Source organism: Haliaeetus albicilla, chromosome 20, assembly GCF_947461875.1.
Source record: "Haliaeetus albicilla chromosome 20, bHalAlb1.1, whole genome shotgun sequence".
Classification (NCBI taxonomy): Eukaryota; Metazoa; Chordata; class Aves; order Accipitriformes; family Accipitridae; genus Haliaeetus; species Haliaeetus albicilla.
In genome coordinates, this window is record NC_091502.1 from 6,138,254 (window position 1) to 6,158,903 (window position 20,650).

General features: G+C 40.1%; 1 protein-coding gene across 3 annotated transcripts in view; it reads left to right on the forward strand.

Moving 5' to 3' along the window:
• ATP8A2 (ATPase phospholipid transporting 8A2) overlaps positions 1 to 20,650 on the forward strand; it is a 353,567-nt gene that overhangs the window by 83,706 nt on the left and 249,211 nt on the right. For all 3 annotated transcript variants that reach the window (XR_011328953.1, XM_069808117.1, XM_069808118.1), the window contains exons 17-23: positions 2,673 to 2,778; positions 4,106 to 4,188; positions 5,860 to 5,909; positions 8,066 to 8,135; positions 9,908 to 9,992; positions 11,270 to 11,409; positions 15,175 to 15,313. Coding sequence is in view for 2 of the 3 variants with exons in the window: in XM_069808117.1 (XP_069664218.1) it covers positions 2,673 to 2,778; positions 4,106 to 4,188; positions 5,860 to 5,909; positions 8,066 to 8,135; positions 9,908 to 9,992; positions 11,270 to 11,409; positions 15,175 to 15,313 (673 nt within the window). In the remaining variant the exon portion in view is untranslated. The remainder of the gene's footprint in view (positions 1 to 2,672; positions 2,779 to 4,105; positions 4,189 to 5,859; positions 5,910 to 8,065; positions 8,136 to 9,907; positions 9,993 to 11,269; positions 11,410 to 15,174; positions 15,314 to 20,650) is intronic.

A 20,650-nucleotide genomic window follows, 5' to 3' on the forward strand; every position in this document is an offset into this window, starting at 1 on the left:
CATGGTGCAAGAGTTGTATTGCCACAGAAGCTATTAATGATATTTCTGTTCACAGTTCTGAAGCAGGAATTTGAATGGCCTATCCTGATTCATGCCAGTGCAACAAATATTTTGTCAGTGCTGGAACAATAAAGAAAGGAAACAAATGACAGCTGTGTGGAGGAGCTGATGTGATAAACTGGGTCTCTGATGATCACTTGCTATAGAATTGGAAGATTGCCATTTTATACATTGTGAGCTGTGAAAATACCAAGATAGCAACAAATTACATTGCTGGCTTGAAAGCAGAAATACATACATAGGAAGGATTAAAATCTGTGACATTACCGGAGACAGGTTGTTTCCAGCTGATAGAACACGTACTATGAAAGTGTGTAAGGGGCTAGGTGACACAAGTTTAAGGAGGACATCAAAGGTCTGCAGCAATGGATGCTGAAATAAGAATCTGGTAGGCTGTGCATTTTGAGATGGAGATAAAACTTTCATTGCTTTCACTGGAAATAATGGAGCAGCAGTAACTTCCTGACCAGTAATTTGCTGTGGACTTAACATTTCACACACTATTCTCTGATTATATTCCATCTGTTCACTTGCTTGAACACAGCCTCTGCACTCCAGCATGTCAAAAGCTACAACTGTTGTTATTGTAGTGGTGTGTGACCATACAATTCAGAAGTTTCTGTATGCAAAGATAAAGGTCCTGTGTGGAACAGTTATTTTGAAAATATTCATGATAAAGTAACTGAAGTAAAACAAGAAAATAAGTATTGCATCTTTAGTTTCTTTATTACTTTGTTCCTGATATGCTTACTTTTTGTTTGTGTTTAACACGTTTGCCAACTGACACTGTTTCATTGCTTTCATAGTAATTCACTTCCTACTAATTAAACCTTGCTATTGCCAGTGCATCCTTCTGCTATTCAAGTACGTAGACTGTGTGCAACATATTGAAAAAACAAACTCAACAATTTTTGCCCATTCTTGGTCTTGGCCCTGAAACAGGACCTGAGATAGAACGAAACTTTGGTTTTGTTTTTGTCACATAGCTTGGCTTGGGGAGAGAAGCATTGATGTGTCTGAGAGCCAGTTGGGATCGTGCTCATCTTACTGCTAATTGTGAGAAGTTCAATTTGAAGTGCCCCTCTAAGAGTGGGAAATGGAGGAATCTTTAATGTCTTGGTAGTTATGTGTGATTAAAGGGTTTTCTAAAATAACTGTGTACTGCATGTACTTTTAGAAAACATATAATACAAGTCTCTCACAACAGAGGATTTTTGGAGGCATGTATTTTTCACTTGAAAAAGTTTCATTTGAACATTGTAGCCTTTTTTCTGTTGTGAAACATTCTGGTGTACACTAGCAGAATAAATTGTGTAGAAGCATCTTTTAATTAACTGTTTAAAAAAACCCGCAAACTTGGATCCTGTTTTACTAGAATCTTGTAGGATTCTTCATCTGATCTTGTTCTTAATATTACAGTAGTAGGGTTTTGGCCTGACCTTGTGCTAACAGCTCTTGTAATGATCTTGAATTTGTAGTAGCTCTGTTAAGACAGTATATGCAAAATACGCTATGCTAATGAAAACTTTGGAATCTAGATGATATGTTCATATGCAAAAATTTTGTGAGGGTTTGCCAAGTCAGCTAAGGCTTCTGTGAAGGCAGAACTGGGAAGTTTATGTCTGACTCAGTCACTGAGCAAACAACTGCTGTGATGCAAGATACTGATGCTACCAAGTGTGGATGTTAGGAATGCAGCAGAGTTGAACATCTGTTCCCTTCAGTTGTTTCAGCCAAGTGTCTTAAAGATCTGTGTGAACTGTGGATGAATTTAGTATGGCAGGTTGTGAGCTGTGCAGCTGAGTACCATTCCTGACTGCTGTGAGACCAGAAATGCTGTGCCAGAGGCAGGAGTGGAAAGGAGTGAAGAATGGGATGGGGGATTCCATTTCCAGTCGCTATAGCTACATTTGCCACAATTTGCTGATCAGGGGCCTGTGATTTACGTGCCGTAGCACCTTCAGTGAGCTGTAGACCTGGTGTCTCTTCAAGCACTTTGGAATGGCTGGTGACTACGCAGTATGTGCACAATGTTTCATAATGTGTGTTCTCGTGATGCTGAATGTGTAGGGACCATTGATCAAATTTCTGCTTGGCTGGATGATGTGTTCCTGTGGAAGAGCACATGATGTTGCCTTCTACTGGCTCATCAGCTGCTGTCAGCTTGGATGTTCATCACTAAGGGTGCAGTTGCAATGAGTTTAATTCTGGTGTGGTTACTGTCAATCTGTTGAAAGCTGTTGTGGAAGCTACCAAAGTAGTATTCCCTGTTGCTTGATTATTATCAGCATCTTGTGGCAGTCATCTTTGCCTGTATAAAGCTTGGGGTGATGCAAAACTAGTGCTTTTATGTTTGGGGGGATGGGGGAATATTCTGGCTTCCCAGCTCTCTGCAACTTAAGTGAGGTCTTTATCATTAGCGCTCTACTTCATTAAAGCTGGCCCTTAACTTTGCTGTATTGATGTTCTGGGACCAAGACAACTACCGTAAATAGAGAACAGAGTATTTTTTTTTTTGTCTGTGGTACTGAAGAGGTCTTCTCAAGTTAGTGAACAGCTGCCTCCCAGTCTGTGTGTAATACTAAACCTGACTCTTCTGATGTCCTGTCTAGCCCACAGCTGTGCACATACAGGAGTTCCTCACTCTGCTGGCCGTGTGTCATACTGTTGTTCCTGAGAGACAAGGAAATAAAATAATCTACCAGGCCTCCTCTCCAGGTTGGTCATTGCTTTCTTTTTTGGGAGGGAAGGAGTGAGGGAGTAGGTAGAAGGAAGGTCCAGAAATTTCCATAAAGGTCATGGATTTTGAAAACAAGATGTCCCCCATGATGCTAGCAGTAGATCTGGCATCTGCTGTCATTAGTGCACACTGCTTTTGAATGTCTCCCACAAAATGTCCAAGTCCGTGATGATTCTGCAGAGCTAGGCTGGGCTTATGATCCTTTCTGCTCTCGTGAGACCTTCTACTCTAGCCTTTCTGCAGGGGTGAAAAGCAAAAGTAAAACTTCTAGTGCATAGAGCTGATCTATGGAAGTACTGATTTGTTTCTGCAGGAAGAGTTACTTGCTTTATTTGGCATGAGTGTAAACTGTTTTTCTTGATCTAGTAGATTCCCATCTTGTTCTGTGCAGATACAAGGTGCTGATACATGATACAATACAACCAAGAGCAGAGTCGTGGCCATATTTGGGCCTGCCCTTCACCCATTTCTTCCTTCTTTCAGGTAGCACAGAGGTAGCAAAGGAGGTAGGCAGGCCCAAAATGCAGAACAGCAGGGCCCTGCTCACCATCAAATTTATCTCTGTTACTGAGGATGTTTCTAGAATTGTTGTAGTGATGTATTGAGTGATGGAGGAGTATCGTTTCTGATTTATGTCCTAATAGAGTGCCTGAAGAGCCCATGTAAGGCAGCTCTGGTCACAGTTCATGAGCTGTGAGGAGACAAGGGAGCTTTAGAGACATTAGGGTTGCTTGAGTTGGGCACTAAACGCACCTATATGGTGGCTGTGCTTAATGTTGCTTGCTCCTTAATGAGGCTCTATAACTACCTACTAGAGGTAGAGGTGTTGGCTCTGGTTTCAGCTGGGTTATTTGACCTCTGAATGACACAGCCCAGTTCAGTCCCCAGAAGACAATGCTGGATTTCTATAGCACCTGATCTTAGTGCCTTTACAGCAGGAAAGGGATTAAATGTATGTTTTAGGAATTCAGAATAACATAGCTTTGATCTTGCTTTCAGAACAGCTATTTCCCCCTTTTCTTGTAGAGAAGTATGTTTTGTCCACACCAATAGAGTTTAATGCTTCAATAATTACAGGACGTTTTATACAGGTTGAATATGAAATTTGTGTAGTTGATATTGCATGGCCTTTGTAGGACTAAAATGTGGATGTTCTTCTGGAAGTGTGTGCAGATCTACTCTACAGGTGGCAGAGTACATGGGAAAGGGGGCTTCTGTGTTTTGGCGGTGTGGCAGATTTAAGTATGGGCTTTACAGGCCTCTTCTACACACCAGATTAAACCTAAGCTTTTCTTGTATTGGCAGATGAAGGGGCTTTAGTGAAAGGAGCAAAAAAACTTGGTTATGTCTTCACAGGACGGACTCCACATTCGGTTATTATTGATGCGGTAAGTAGTAAATGCATGTGGCACAGACTGCCAAGCTCATGCAGAGCATAAATGTCTCCTGTGTGATTCTTTTAAGTTACCCTTTACAGGGCCTTTAGGGTGCTACATGCAAAAGGCTTTTGCAGACTGGGAAAAGTTGTCTTACTCTGTTTTTTAGATGCAAAGCCCTTTGCCCTTTTGTGTGGCATGGGCAATAGGAAGTTGCAAGTGACAGCAGTTGTGCCTGAAGAGTATTTCCCTTGTCTGGGAAGCACAGATGAGAACACTCACATTAGAAGGAAACTTAAGTGTCTGGGAGACTTTCTATTATGTTTAATGGTTACTGTATTTCTGAATGTTTGATTTCTTGTATTAAAATGTAATTTTTCTTCTGAGTAAGATCTTCTGTAGAAGATGTATCTGCTTAACAAGCTCTGTATGCAGGGATGTATAGTTAATAGATTAGAGTTGACATAGGCAGTCTCAAACCCACGGGGTCACATTCTGACTTAAGTTGCAGTCTAAGCTGAAGTGGCTCCAGATTTACACAGGTGTAGCTAGTAGGGTGGTTATTAAGAATAATGGATGTATTTTTGTCCTTCATCTCAGGTGCATTCACTTTCAAGTTTCTTGGTACACTACTAAGCCTTTAAGCACTTAAAACATACATCTTCCTGGGACTTGTCACAAACTTTTTACAACTTCTCAGAAAACTGCTGCTTAGTTTAAAGGGGAAAAGCTTAGGATGAGCAGTGTCATCTAGAGCTATCTAGGCTCTTCTCTCTTCTGTGGGAAGACCCAGGCCCACCTGGCCCAGTTTTATACTCATACGTGCCAAGTTGGGAGCATGGTCAGTCTCTAGCCAGGAACAAAAGCTATCATTCCCAGAGGTTCCTGTCTCTCCTCATTGCCTAAGTCAGTGGCAGTACATGTAACATGGGTTTGAGGTGGCTTTTCGTCTTGGGGTTATTGCTGAATTGATTTGTGCCTTGTAGGACATAACTCTGTACTGCAATTAGTTTTTGCTACAGCCCTTTCTTTAACCACGTGCTACAACTACCACTGGAGTTTCAAGACTCCAGTAACTCCCACTGCTCCTTCCATCTGTTGTAGAACAAGAAAGGCAAAGACAAGGTGTTTTGAAATCCTTTTGCTTTCTGAAGTTGCTCATGTTCAACCCCAGTAAACAGTTGTTGATGATAACAGGGATTACTCCTCAGTTAATCATTTTTTGCCACAAAAAAATATTATCTAATATGCTTGTAAACTCAAGTAAAAGAAATGCTAAGGCAGTTCATACAAAGGTTATTGTAATACCAGATCCGGATGGCATGTTTACATTAACTTGGAATAATGCTCACTGTCTGTAATATGTCTCTTAGTTGATAGCTGTTAGAAGTAAATATGCAGCTTAACTTTCAGAGCATGCTTACCCTTCTGGAGTAAGATATTCGTTCCTTGAAATGGTGTAAAAATAGTAAATGGAAGATGCTGCAATGCTAGATATTCAAGTAAGATTAGAATGCCTTCATTGAATAGGGCTCTACCTCATTTTTACCAGCAGAGGGAGCTATTATCACATCGTATGTACACTGGGATGTGTGAACCAAGGTGTTTAACCAACTTGCATGTTTGCACATGTAACAATATACTACAAATTATACTTATAATAGTACATGCTTTCTTTTGTAGCTGGGAAAAGAAAAAACCTTTGAAATTCTTAACGTGCTGGAGTTTTCCAGGTAAGTTTTCCTTTAATGGACTAAATACAGGGTAACAAGAAAACCATTTTTGAAAACATGTTATTGATAATAAAAAGATACAGCTGATGCAGTAGGAAAGCTGAACTTCCCTAATTGTGTCCTGCCCCTCCTTCTCCTCATTTCCAACATAGGACTAATACAAAGATTCTTACAAACTGGTGGCTGTGGCACATGAGTATGAAGCTTTCCCCTGCCACTCCAGCTCTGTTGGCTTACTGAGAAATTGCTGCCCTGGAAGTGTCATTCTGTGCCTCATTGATTTTCTGATGTGTCATTTGTCTACTTCAAGAACATGCTTTGCGACTGAGATTGCACTTGTCTAGTGCTTCTGTAAATTACTTGGTTTTGAGTAGGTGGAATCTACAACTGGAGGACTTTTTGGTGCCCCTTTAAGAACCACTCTAGCTATGAAAAACTAGACCTTGCAAACATTCTTAACTTGTCAGGCTAGTTAAGATGAGCAAGGAACTTTGTGTGATGAAACAGGCCCCTAAATGACTGGAGATGGTAAAAGGTGCTTTCTCCTTTTCAGTTGATAAAGTTTTGTCAGTTTGAATGGTGCTAGTCAGCAGGCTTTTTTACTGTTTTTTTTACTCTTACTGTGGCTTAAAGCCTTGGAGTCTTGTTCTCTGCTATCTTTAAGTTGGCTGGTTCTGCTCAAAATGGAGTATGTAAAACTGCAGTCAGAATATTTGGGTAGGTAGTTTTTCTTGTGTTCTGGCTTGCTTTGAAGATTTCTCTTGGCTACTTTACCCTTTTCATTCAGAATATAGCTACTTGGGCAACTTGTGGGGATATCTAAAATAGTACTAAGTCTTTTAGGGTTTGACAAGTTGACCAGTACCCTGGTGTCTGTAGACAGGAGTAGCTGTAGCCATCATGTAGCAGAAAAGAGCTGGTTTAGCTCTTCCCTCTGTGTAGCAGCTTCCCACTTGACCAGGGAAGGGAGTTCCTATAATTAGATTTCAAAAAGCACATGGAAGTTTCTTAGTGTCATTAGCTTGCTGCAGAAATTTTGGGCACAGCTAATTACTGTCCTTTCAGACTTTCTTCACAAAGTCTTAGAGACTGTTTTGTCTGACAATACGTGCCAAGAGCTTACTTTCTTACATATGGCTCTTGAGCCCTGAAAAGGGGCTAAATTTCCCAGAGCAACTTCAGAGCAGGAGGAAGATTGCTCTACACCCTGATCTGTTTGTACATATTGGCAAGCAGGCAACGAGGAAGGAGGATGCTTTTGAGGTCTCCTTTCACTAAGGAAAAGAATTCTATGAAACCACACGTTCTTAGGGTTCTCTTGATGAGAGTTGATTTGCCTCTGCCTCTTACAAGCTGCATTCTTTTCCACTGGCTCCTTTAAAGCCACTTGATGGATAAGTAAAATGCCAAAACTGATCTTTTTTTAAAAAAAAAACACACAACAAAACCAAAAAACAAACCTTGCCCACCTTCCTTTGTTAAACATCTGTGTATGGTATGCTGCTATTTACCTTTATTTAAAAAAAAAAAAAAAATTCTCCAACTTGACTGTCTTAATATGCAGCCCTACTCAGAGGGTCTGACTTTGTTCTATATAATCTCAACTAAGTAGGTCTGATTAGACCAATATAAAGAACCTATAGGGAGGCCAAGAGCTGGTGTATACCACGATTCCTTTCTATGACATTTCTGCTTTCTTTTGAGTTAGGAGGTTAAATAACTGCCTTTGTTGGTGGATTCTTATTCCAATGTCTGTTATGCCTATAGTAAATACTCTATCAGCCTTAATGATTCCATTTCTAGCCTGAGTCCCCAAAACAATTTTGCTTGAGGAATAAGGAAAAGCTGAGAAGAAATGTGATGCATCTTCTTTCAAGAAGATTTTTGTGCCATCTTTCTCTTTTCCAAATTCTTGCTCATATTTAGGTGCAAGTATGTTCTGATTGAGTGCCTGCCAATGGGAGCCATAGGGCTAAAGCTGGAAATGGGTAATTTATTTCTCCTTGCTGTGAAGGATTGTGGGGGTCTTAAGTTACTACTGTTACATCTCACGTTATTTCAGATGCAGTAAATGCATCTGAGAAAATTCACTGGTTAGAACAGGACTTACTCTTCATCACTATGACTAATGAAAGCAAATATTTTTCTTTCAATAGCAACAGGAAGAGAATGTCAGTGATAGTTCGAACTCCAGCAGGACAGCTACGTCTCTACTGCAAAGGGGCTGTAAGTAATTATGCTACCTAATGGAGAACTAACACTACCAGTTATTGTTTCAACAGCTGTGGCTGATGCTGGCATTTCATGTCTCATACATAATACTGGTTGGCTTTCTGTTTAGGGCCAAGTGATTTAAGAGATCTGTCATTCCTTCTCTGACTTTTTGCAGGCAGGAAGGTTGCTAGGCTTTCTACTACCCAGTTGAAATCCTGAAACTAATGGGAGCAGTACCCTTTACTTAACAAAGTCAGGATCTCACCCAGCTGTGTAGCAGCAGTTTAGGAGCTAGTCTAAATGCTGTTGTCTGAATCTGTAATACTAAAATCTGTTCTCAAGTGCTTGGCTGTTGATACAGCTCTGTCACATCTCTCCATTTGCTCTTATTTGTCATCATGACTTGCACCATGTTGTGCTTCTGTCCTCACTGACAAGAGCAATAACTTGCCAAAGTACAAAGGCTGCAAAACTAGCATTGGCCATAGCCAGAGAGTGGTTCTAATTTCAATGGAAAACTGTGGAGGTGGCTTTTTGCAACAGGGAAAACTATTTCAGACTTCTGTAAGGATCTGGTTTACTTGAATTTGTCCTGACACAGAGGTCTGGGTGCACTGCACTGTTGCTTCAGTTTAACTCCCCTGATTTGATAAAGATGTGCCAGCTTCATGCTGGTGTGGTAGGAGTGAATTAAGCCCACTGTTGTGTGCAGTATTTCAAAGTTGTATGTGTAGTAGGACTGCACAGATCTGCAGCTGCTTGTTGCTCATACCATGCCTAAGTTGATACTGTTTCTTGGAGTGTGGCACTGGAAGAGATGGAGAACAGGAGAGTTAGTAGTAAAAAATTCCATGCTGTCTTCCATATGAGCAGGCTTAGCTGTCTAACAGAGCAAAAGGGTTGTAGTAATTAGTGTAATCTGGTGTTTTGTCAGGTATGTTCTGCTGCATCTGGCACTCATCTGAAGTGCAAGTTTGGTGCCTGTTCTATGTGAACTCTTCCGCATTCTGATAGTGATCTCCTGTCCTGTCACTTCTATCATAAATTACTCGTTTGTATGCTTGTGTCTAATCAATGATAGGTGTAGGCCTGTTTACGTAGCTTAAGAGTACACATTTGAGCAAAAGTAAGGTTTCTGTATTTTATGTGTGTGTAGCAACTTGTCCCAGTAGTTGCAGAATAAAATCCAGAGACTCTAGATACAGAGGTGATGGTGCTGTATTTTCATTGCAGCTGTTACCTGGGCCTTTTCAATTGCTGTTTGATTTAGTGATCAAGAAAGCTGCTGCAGGAGGAAGGTTATTTCTGAGAAAATTTTGTGGTAGAACCTGATCAGTGTTTCTGCCTTTTTTTTTTTTTTTTTTAACATCGGTGGAAATCTTTTTTAGAAAGGATTGCCAGAAGCTCTCCTGCATGGGACTACAATGTGTACTGAATAAGACCAGACACTTGTATTCTCTGAAAATCAGTGTATCTGCTTAGTAATTCAGAAAGGAGTGTTCTGTACTGCCCAGTAATGGGCACCCCTTTATGGAAAGAGGGAGGAGGGCAGAGTGTACTTCCATCCTCATTGTTTTAAGTGATGCAGTATCTCTGCTCTTGGGCACAGTCCGGATGACATACTCAAACCAGAGTCTCTAAACCCCAAATGTATTGCTTGTAAATATAGTCTTGGGTTCTGTTATTAGTAAGTCCACTCAGGTTACTTCATTTGAGCTTGTAAATATACAGATGGAAACTTCATATGTAGACTTACTCTGTTGTAATGAATTTGGTTTTAATAGGATAATGTAATTTTTGAGAGGCTTTCAAAAGATTCCCAGTATATGGAGCAAACACTGTGCCATCTTGAATACTTCGCAACAGAAGGTAAGAGAAACAGCATGTCATGAGAATTCAGTTTATCAAATTATTTGCAGCACATTCTGCATGGTCTAAGCTTTGCAGTGCCAAATAAGATGGTTATGAAGATAAATTAATACGCGGTGTGTAATCAGCATATTAACAACTCTAGGATAATTTTAAGCTTAAGGAAGTTTGTGCCCTGCTTCTGTGCAATTTCAGTAGGGAAGTGGAATTTAGAAGGAAAAGATGCAGTTCTCTGTGCCCATAGCGAAGGGAAAGGGTATGACTTGTATTGCCTGGAATATGTCAATTAGATTGGAGTTAGAGGTGTTTTTACCAGTGTAGAAGTCGGATGATAAAGTCCTTGGCTTTATGAAGCAGAGTGATAATCTGAACATGCTGAAAAGCCTGGAAGACCAAGATATCAAAGATGACCTGAAATGGTCTGTAAGGCCTTTGTGACTGATGTAATGCCTCTGTTCACAAGGAAGTACTTAGTTTTGTTCCCTCTTCTGCAGCAGCGTAAGATATTTGCATTCTAGTAAAACCATGAACCACTGGTTTTCTTCCTAAATCTGGAAAAAAAGAAAAAAAAAAATTTTTTTTTTTTTTTGCAGACTGCCACATTCCCAGTAATGAAATGTTTGTATTTTATGGCAGAGACTCCTTTCTGCTTGACTCAGGCCAGGAAAAAAAAAATCATTAGTTCTGTATGTTAATTTTTGTCAGTGGTCTAATAAAATGGTTTTCATACTTCATGGGCCCTATTCTCTTTTGTGCATGTGTAACTCCCATTAATAATGTGAGTTACGTATATACACTGAAGGAGGAAACAGTCTTTCTAAGAGGAAATGTAGGCTGTGCACTATGTTTGACTAAGTAGTATCTCCCATCACAATATATAGCCGGTTCTTTAATTTGATCTTTTTGGAAATACATGAAAGCCAAGCTTGCTTTCATACTCAAACTAAAGATTAAAGATGACACTTTGTTGCTCTAGTATGGCTAGATTGCAATATTGAAAATCAGGGAGAATTTTGTGCCCATTAGGGTCTTTCTTGATTTGTACCAACATTAGTGACCTAAATGAGCTAGACTTTTTGTTTTACATTTGTAAAAACCCAAATGCTTCAAAAATGTACAAGGAGATTTTCTCAAATCCAGAGTTTAACAGTGTGCATGAAAAGCTACTGTTGTTCCAATGAGAGGGTTAGAATCTAGCATTTGTTAGGGCATTAATGATATGCTGATACTCAGTCTAATTTCACTGTGTGTAATGGCTGTTGTCTTCTGATTTGCAGGTCTGAGGACTTTGTGCATTGCTTATGCAGATCTGTCAGAACACTCTTACAGAGAGTGGTTGAATGTCTACAATGAAAGCAGTACAGTTCTGAAAGATAGAACTCAGAAGCTGGAGGAATGCTATGAGATCATTGAAAAGGTAAGATGCCTACTTTTTTGATTATCAGATACAGATTCCCTTACGTGTGTCTCTTCCCATGGCATTTGGGCTTTATACAGTAAAACCAACTGTTGATTTCATTAATGAGAAACTGAAAAGGTATTCTTAATTGGCAGCCTGTTCAGTCCATAGACCTCAAGTTTTAATTCATAAATCCGAGACAAACTTATGTATAAAAGGTCATTGCTACTTAAACTCTTTTCTCACATTCTTTTTATCTTGTTGTCTTGTGTAAGGTTGATGTAACTTGACAAAGATAACATATAAAATCATCGTGTTGCACAGAGTTCCCATGTACTACTACTACAGGAAGAGAAATTTGTTCCTCTTTATACAGCAGTCACAGTTCAGGTTTTCTGAAAGGTGTTGTATTCACTGTAGATGAAAAAAAAGCGCTCACCAAGGCCTGTAGTCGCATGAACTGAAAAAAGGTGAAAAACTGTTCCATGCAAGTTGCAGAACTCATAATTCTGGAAGGGGAGAGCAGGTATCAGAGAACCATTTTGAAATGCTGTAATCCCACAATGAATGAAATGTTAAAATATCAACACTAGGGGCCAGTGTTTCTTTGATAGTTGCTGTTTTTACTGCTTTCTGACATGCTGGTCGTCGCACTTCTCACCTACGCTTGTTCATGCTCTTTTCCTTTGGTTCATTCACTCATTTTATTTAGTGGTTTCTTTAAAACACTCTTTGAATTTCAGTCTCTTCTTTAATTAATATTAACAATGCAACTTAAGTTCTGGAGCACTGTTATTTATGTTATTTGGGGCAGAAGAGGGAAAGAGGTCAAGACTAGGATGGGAGCTAACTTTCATGGGGTAACAGAAGAACTCCAAGAACTCTGTAAGAGCTGAAGTTTGGGCCTTGCTTTGTGTTGGTCAGTCCGTAGCAGTGTGGTTATCTAATCCTTGGTTTTGTAGGTTTGCAGAGCTCCTTTCAGGTTTCTGCTTCCTATACTGTGTTGTCATACTCTTGTATTTTCACTGAGGTGAAAAAATGAACATGGCTTGATTCTCTTATCTAAAAATGTCTTCTCAAACCTTAGATCATTTTTGGCCATCTACCTCCTGCCTATTTTCACAATTCTAATATCTTGAAAAAAAGGGGACCCATGAGTGGGTTGTAGAATTGGAGTTTGGACTTAGTGCCATATTGGTAGGAAGTATCCCCTGTGTTTCTTTACTGCTGATGTTTGCTTTCTGGTCATACCAAGGAGCAGGGAACTGTACTTGAAACTTAATTTTTTTTTTTTCTGTAGCTGGTGTTTCCCAGTTTAAATTCTCTGGTCTGTAGGCATTTCTAGATAATAAACTGACTTGTGGCTGTAACATAAAATATAATGTATTTTAACAGGCTGTTTTTTTCATCTAAGGGCTCAAACTAGAGTGGGACAGCTACTTTCAGTGTCGTGGTTTAACCGCAGCCAGCAACTAAGCACCATGTAGCTGCTCACTCACTTCCCCCCTTAGTGGGATGGGGGACAGAACTGGGGGCGGGGGGGAAGTAAAACTTGTGGGTTAAGAACAGTTTAATAGAACAAAAAAGAAGAAACTAGTACTGATGGTAATAACAAAAAAATGACAATAGTAATAATGAAAGGATTGGAATATACAAAACAAGTGATGCACAATGCAATTGCTCACCACTTGCCAACCGATGCCCAGTTAATTCCTGAGCAGTGATCCCCCTCAGGCCAACTCTCCCCAGTTTATATACTGGACATGACATCACATGGTATGGAATACCCCTTTGCCCTGGCTGTGTCCCCTCCCAACTTCTTGTGCCCCTCCAGCCTTCTTGCTGGCTGGGCATGAGAAGCTGGAAAATCCTTGACTTTGGCCAAACACTACTTACACACTGACGATTTCAGCTGTTGCTTATCAACATTCTTCTCATATTGAACCCAAAACATAACACTATACCAGCTACCAGAAAGAAAATTAACTCTATCCCAACTGAAACCAGGGCAGTCAGTCTGAGTGTTGAGATCACTAGATCATAGTACAGGTGCACGTGTAGAGACAAACTTAAACTGGCTTCCTTCCCCACCAGTACACCGGTGGAGGGGGTTCAGCAGGCACAATAGTAACTCCCCTGCTTGAGTAGGTCAGCCATGCCCATCCCTTTTCTGTCATATTTAACTGTTGTCAATGATTTTAGGAATAAAAGACAATCTACAATTGCACACTTGGATTGCATTTGTAACCTTCAAATGTTGTTGGCATTGATAGGGCAAACATTTCATCAGGAGGCTGTAGGGTACTAAAGCACATGATTTATGTAAGTTGTTTCTCCTACCTTTACCAGCTGAATATCTCATTACAGAACTTAAACTTTGTAAGACCTGTAACTCATTCATACAGGTGTGTAAGCTGGCATAACTCCTTCTTTATGCATGCAGAGATTCATACAAGCAGGAGCTGCTCAAGATGCCCTCTTTGTAGAATCATAGAAGGGTTTGGGTTGGAAGGGACCTTTTAAAAAAAATCCTCTAGTCCAACCCCCCCCGCCATGGACAAGGATATCTTCCACTAGATCAGGTCACTCAAAGCTCCGTCCAGCCTGACCGTGAACACTTCCCATGATGGGGCATCCACAGCTTCTCTGGGTAGCCTGTTCCAGTGTCTCATCACCCTCATTGTAAAAAAAAAAAAAAATCCTTCTTTATGTGCAATCTAAATCTATCATCTTTCAGTTTAAAACCATTGCCCCTTGTCCTGCCACTGCAGGCCTTGGCAAACAGTCTTTCTTCATCTTTGTTATAAGTTCCCTATATATATATATAAAAAGGCCACAATAAAGTCCCCCTGGAGCCTTGTCTTTTCTAGGCTGAACACCACCAACTCTAACTACTTCTGTTCATTTCATCTGTTTACACTTGTTTTGAATAATTATAGTCCCTACAAATAGAAGCTGTTACTTTTTGTGTGCAGTTCCTGAAATGATACAGTATAACTAAACTGAGTTTGTATCAATTTCTTTTTACATACCTAAGGAATCATTAAAATGCGTTTAAAGTTAAAATCTGCTGAGTAGATTGTGCCTTTGACAATGTTTATTTCTTAGGTATTTTTGTCTGTGTGACCTTTTTTCGGTAACATGGCCAAATCTCTTCAAGCAGTTGCTTTAGAATTGCATAAGAATGTGGCTAACTCTGTAGTATTAAATTTGTTGTACAAGGCATGTTTTCCTGGCAGACATCTGTATGTAGACTAGAGATACTTGGATTGATTAATGTAACTTGTGTTACATAAATGTAGTGATTATATCCATAAATAGCTGCAATAATTTTTGCTTTGAGTGATTGTATCCAGTCTGTATGTGCATTTTATGGGGGGGAAATTAGTTTAAATGATGTGATGCCAGGTGACTTTTGTTTTGTGAGCTTAAGAAATACATTAACTGTGACCACTCGTTATGTCGCTATGGTGATTAGTGAATACTCTAGTATATATGTTCATCCATAGGCTAGCTTTGGAGTTGTATAACTTCAATGAATTGCTCTTGAAACTTTGCCATCTTTTTGATCAAAAACACGCTGTTCCATTCTGTACCTTTTGAAATGTGAATTGTATGCAGAGGAAGTAGAATAGCCACACCAGAAATTTACTGTAGTGTATATTGCTTGTCAAAAAGTTGTATTAGCAATGAGGCACAACATGTTGTCCTCGATTCCTTTTTGAGTATATTCCAAACAGATGTTTATATTAAGAAAACAATCTCTCAAATTCTTTTTTCCAGGATTTACTGCTTCTTGGAGCTACAGCCATTGAAGACCGCCTGCAAGCAGGTGTTCCAGAAACAATAGCCACGCTAATGAAGGCAGAAATTAAGATATGGATTCTGACGGGGGATAAACAGGAAACAGCTCTCAATATAGGTATCCATCTTTCTGGTTACTCTGAATTTGTCTGAGATGTAGCAGGTAACATACTAGATCTGTTGTGTGGGGTCTAAAACAAAATTAGGCCTGCTTCTTATAGAAGGGTTCCTTGATAGCAGGGAGGCATGTGGTAGCCTTCACTTTGGAGAAGAGGGGGGCAGGGTTTGGAGTGAAGTCTTTGCTCTGAGTGTCAGGCTATATTCAGGGTTTTTTAAGGCAAAAGGGACACTTCTGCTCTTGGTTAAGTGAAGTTCTTGTACAGAGTGAATATAGATAACTCTGCCTTCTGATGGAAACCGGAGAGCTCAACCAGACTGTAATGTTTCAATTATGATGTGCATTATATCAAACTGTTACAGCTTTTTTCTTTCTTACTGACTGCCTTGTCTAGATTTTAATGCAGTTTGGGATATGATGGGAAATATGGTAATACAAAGCGTATAGCTTACAAATTCTTGCAAACCTTGTCTGTGAAATAGGCAGAGGCTTGAACATCCTGCTGTCACCTTATGGCACATGTTAGTCAAGCATGTCATGATTGTCAGTAGAAATGTGTTGCTGCTATTGAGTATATGGATAGAGTTTAATGTGGGTTGTTTTATAAAGGTACAATGTGGACATCCTTGTCTCAAACCTGTTGATGTATATTAACTTACAAACTACCTTCGTTGTAATGCAAAAGAAAGTCTTGCAATGATGTGAACAAAAGAACAAATTATTTACCAGACAGGTGTGCTTGGGTACTGATGTAATAGAATGGTAACCTTGAGTCATAGGTGTTTATCTGACTACCTGATTTTGCAGCATAAAATTGGAAAGTTTTTAGCACTGTAAGTTTTAGGTTTGTTGTTAGAAGCAGCACCTAAACATTAGGTTTTCTTTCAGGTTATAAATGTATCTGGTAGAATCAGTTTATATATCCAACTCTATCTGTAACTTGTCAAATACAAAGATCTTGCTGTAAGGCTGGGCTGAACTGGAGGTGCATATTGTAATTTCAATCCTATAGCAGCTCGATGTAGCACTGCTATTGTGCTAGCCTTGCATTGCATATCCCACATAAGTAGATCTAGTAAGTATTCAAAACTCAAATTCTTCACCCTTTTTCTCACCGTGGATGCTTTGCAAGGTGGGCAACCTGAGTAGCAATACCTTGTGCTGTCATAGAATGCTGCCGTGCTTGAAATGCTGATTTGTGAGCTGTACCTATGCTGCCATCGTGCCATTGCCCTTCACACTACCCTAGTAGCCTCCTAGGAAGGGGGCTATCCAGGTATTAACTGAGTAATAAAGACTTGGTAAAGGAACAGATCCTGATACAAGCACACCTCCCCTTCATGACATCTCTTATCTCCTAAATATAGCATCCTTGGCAGTATAGTGCCCTGATGCTCTTGTATTCTTTTTGATTATTTTTCTCCCTATAACTGGTAAATCTGCCCAGAGGTGGCAAGAGGCAGAGTGGCACTCTGGTGATCTGGTATCTTGCAGAAATGAGTGATGCTTTCAACTTGTTTCTTAAGACTATAACACTGTGCTTATCCCCACTGTCTCTAGTGTGCCCGTGTAAAGTGCCATCCGCAACTGCATTCAGATTTGCAGATTTTAGTCTGTTTAGATGTAAAGATGTAGGTTAAGGGGATCCTTAAAAGCACAGGTTGCCTTCTGTTGAAGGAGCTATTTTTTTAGCCTTCTCAAGCTCATGTTGACCTCAAGATTTTCTAACTATATGAAGAATTTGACCACTAAAGCTTTTTATATGTAGAACTGCATGTAGATGGGTCTGGGTGTATTTCAGGCTCCCCCTGGCAGAACTGTGATGCTCTGTAACGGAACTTATGTTACCTTTAGCAAAACTTCGGGCATTTGCTATTTTTTGTCCCTTTTTTTTTTCTGCTTTGGTTAGTTTAGTGGAATTTAAGAATGTGGTCTGCTTGACTGACTAGAATTTTTGTTTATTTAGGAAAAGTGATTCAAGTTTCATGGATCTTTGTATGTCAGAGTTGGTACCGAGGTGAAACAACTTGCTGAACTGATACAGTTGTAGTAGAAATAAGGTGGATGGCTTAAGTAGATGATTTAAATGCTAGTTATCTGGTTTGAATCACTGTCTGCAGTTTTTGTTTTCTTTAAAAGCAGCGGTCAACTTGAGAGGAGGGAAGCATCATCTTTTGACAAATTAAAAAAAAACAAACAAAACCTTCAGATATTGGCATAAATAAATAAAATAAGTTGATATGTTAACTGACAGCAGCTAACCTGAATACAAGTAAATGAGCTTTACAGAGATTGCTTACTCTGAAGGCTGTGAAGGACACCAGCTTGTCTTGAAAACTGTTTTTTTGTGGTAGCAACTTGGAAAAAATAACCATCTCCCTTATAACTTCTAAATTATCACTTTGTTTAGTGTATAATTTGTTAATAAAACTTGAACTTAATTAGCTTCATGTTCAGTTTGTCTTGAAAGTACAAACATGGGGCACCATTCCAGTTCTCATATACAACCCATTAAAACTGTAAAAAAAAAAAATCTAAAACCCAATCCACATGTACACTTTATGCTTCAGGTGCAAATATGCTATCTGGGGAGTAAAAGGTATTTTCACTTTCTCATTGTGTGTGGAGCTTGTGCTTATGGACTCTGGCTTGCTATATGGCTATGCATATGTATTGAGGTATATTTGAGCTCTTGGCAGCTGCCCTGAGGAGTTGGAGTAGTTTGTTCTTCCAGCTTCCTCTTGATTCTTTGGCCTTCAGAATCTGTGTGTGTGTGTGTCTGTTGTCTCTTAATTGCATTCTTGACTTTTCTGAAGAGTAATTATTGACCTTGCTGGGGGGGATGGTTGCATGCCTTCCACTCAGCCGTGTGCCATCCAATAATTCTGCAGCTGCAGGAGAGGAGGGTGTTCCTCATAAGCTTTAATACTGATCAACCATTTGAACTGTCTGCTTATAGAACATAGGAGTTCCAGGTTCAGAAACATCTTTGAGCATGACATATGGTCCTCAGTTTTTATCAGCTGAAACTGTCCTTAGTGAGTGTCTGCAAACAACTCTAGAAGGCTTAATAGTGTTCTTGTAGCTTCATCATTCTCTTAAAACAATCTGTAGACTCTGGATCTTCTTTGCCTTTCAGTGAGGCAAAAAAAAAAAGGCAGATTTTTGTTTACCACTATCCTGGTGCTCAGCAGGCTTCCAGAAAATCAGAATTGATGGATTTCCAGCCAATAACTTCCTTAGTAAACAGATTGTTTTCTGGGAATGGGAATGTAGTGTTCACTGAGCTGTATCTGTCCTTGAACAAGAAATCAATTCCTACAGTTGAGCTAAGTGCTCTTACATGGAGTATGCATTGATAGCTGCGAGCACTACCTTACAATCACAGAATCATAGAAGGGTTTGGGTTGGAAGGGACCTTTGAAGATCTAGTCCAATCCTTCTGCCATGGGCAGGGACACCTTCCACTGGATCAGGTTACTCAAAGCCCCATCCAACCTGGCCTTGAACACTTCCAGGGATGGGGCATCCACAACTTCTCTGGGCAACCTGTTCCAGTGCCTCACCACCCCATCATAAAAAAATTATTCCTTATGTCCAGTCTAAACCTACACTCTTTCAGTTTATAACCATTGTCCCTTGTCCTGCCCCTGCAGGCCTTGTTAAGAAGTCTGTCCCAGTCTTTCTTAAAAGTACCCTTCCTCTATTGAAAGGTCTTCCAGGGCCTTTTCTTCTCCAGGCTGAACAACCCCAACTCTCTCAGCTTGTCTTCCTAGGAGAGATGTTCCAGCCCTCTCATCCCTTTGTGGCCCTTCTGGACCTGCTCTTAGAGGTCCATGCCTGTCTTGTGCTGGAGGCCCCAGAGCTGGACGCAGTACTCTGGGGGGGGTCTCATGTCCAATTTTTCATCCACCAGTATCCCTGGGTACTTCTCAGTAGGGCTGCTCTCAGTCTGTTCATCCCCCACTCTACTGACTGATGCTTGGAATTGCCACAACACAGGTACGGGACCTTGCACTTGGCCTTGTTGAACTTCATAATGTTCTTATGGGCCTGCTCCTCAGGCCTGTCAAGGTCCCTCTGGATGGCATCCCTTCCCTCCAGCTTATCAACTGCACCATTCAGCTTGGTGGCCTCTGCAAACTTGCTGAGAGTGCACTTAATCCTGCTGACATCAATGAAGATAGTAAATGGTATTGGTCCCAGGACTGACCCCTGAGGGACACCATTCATTACTGGTTTCCACTTGGATGTTGAGCCATTGACTAACACTTTGGACACAGCCATCCAGCCAACTCCCTACCCATCTAACAGTCTGTCCATCAAACCCATATCTCTCCAATTTAGAGGTAAGACCACTTCTGTTACGGGAAGCTGTGATTTATTTTTTTTTTCAATTGAGGGAAGTGAAGCAATGCCAGTATGCTTGCCTGTATCCCGATGTGAAGTTTGAGCAGGGCATATGTGTCCTCTCTAAACAGAGGGTAATCATTCTTGCCTGACATGATGGATTCTGTGGGCTATGATCGTGAAGTCTGGTTCAAGCAATCTTTCTTCCAGGACACTTGAAGGGAAATAAGTGCCAGAAGTACCTGATTCATCTGCTTCATGGACTTTTAGTCAGGCTTTTAAATTAAAGAGTTAGATATCAACTTACAGGTGTGGATTGACATTTTACACTTAGCTGTGAACCAGCAGTTGATCGTATTCTGCTCAAAAACATTGGCAAAAATATGCCCTGATATTAATGTTTTTTTGGTTGCTATCTTAGTACTGCTAGTAATAACTACTACAAAACTATTATAAAACTTGAAAATATGACTACAAATGTTACTTGTAATCTTACAGTTGCCAGTTCATTTGCTTTATACTAGTGCTAGATTTTAACATCTTCATAGTCCTGAAATTGTACATAATGTATAGATTTCCTATAAAACACTGTTAGGCTTGACTTACATCTTCCTATTCCAATTCTGATCTCCTTTCTGTTTAATGTGATGACAAGCTGCAAAATGGCCTCAACTGCAGGATTAGTTCTTCTGACTCTGTGACTTCCAAGATGCACAGCAGAGCAACTGTTTTCCATAGTTGTGGTTTTTTCCAGCTCCACTTGTCAAGTAGCATCTTGCTCTTTTTGAAAGAGGCAAAATGAAACAGTGAGCAGTGGTTTAGAAATTACAGCTTGCTGTTGCACCTGCTGTTCCAATCAAATCCTACTAGAAAATCCTTTTGAATTAGTTATACTGAATTTGTAACAGCCTATGGCGCAAGGCTGCCATTCTCTGGGGAAAGAATAACTGTGATGTGGAGGGAAGTGCTTAAGTTTATAGTGTTCTC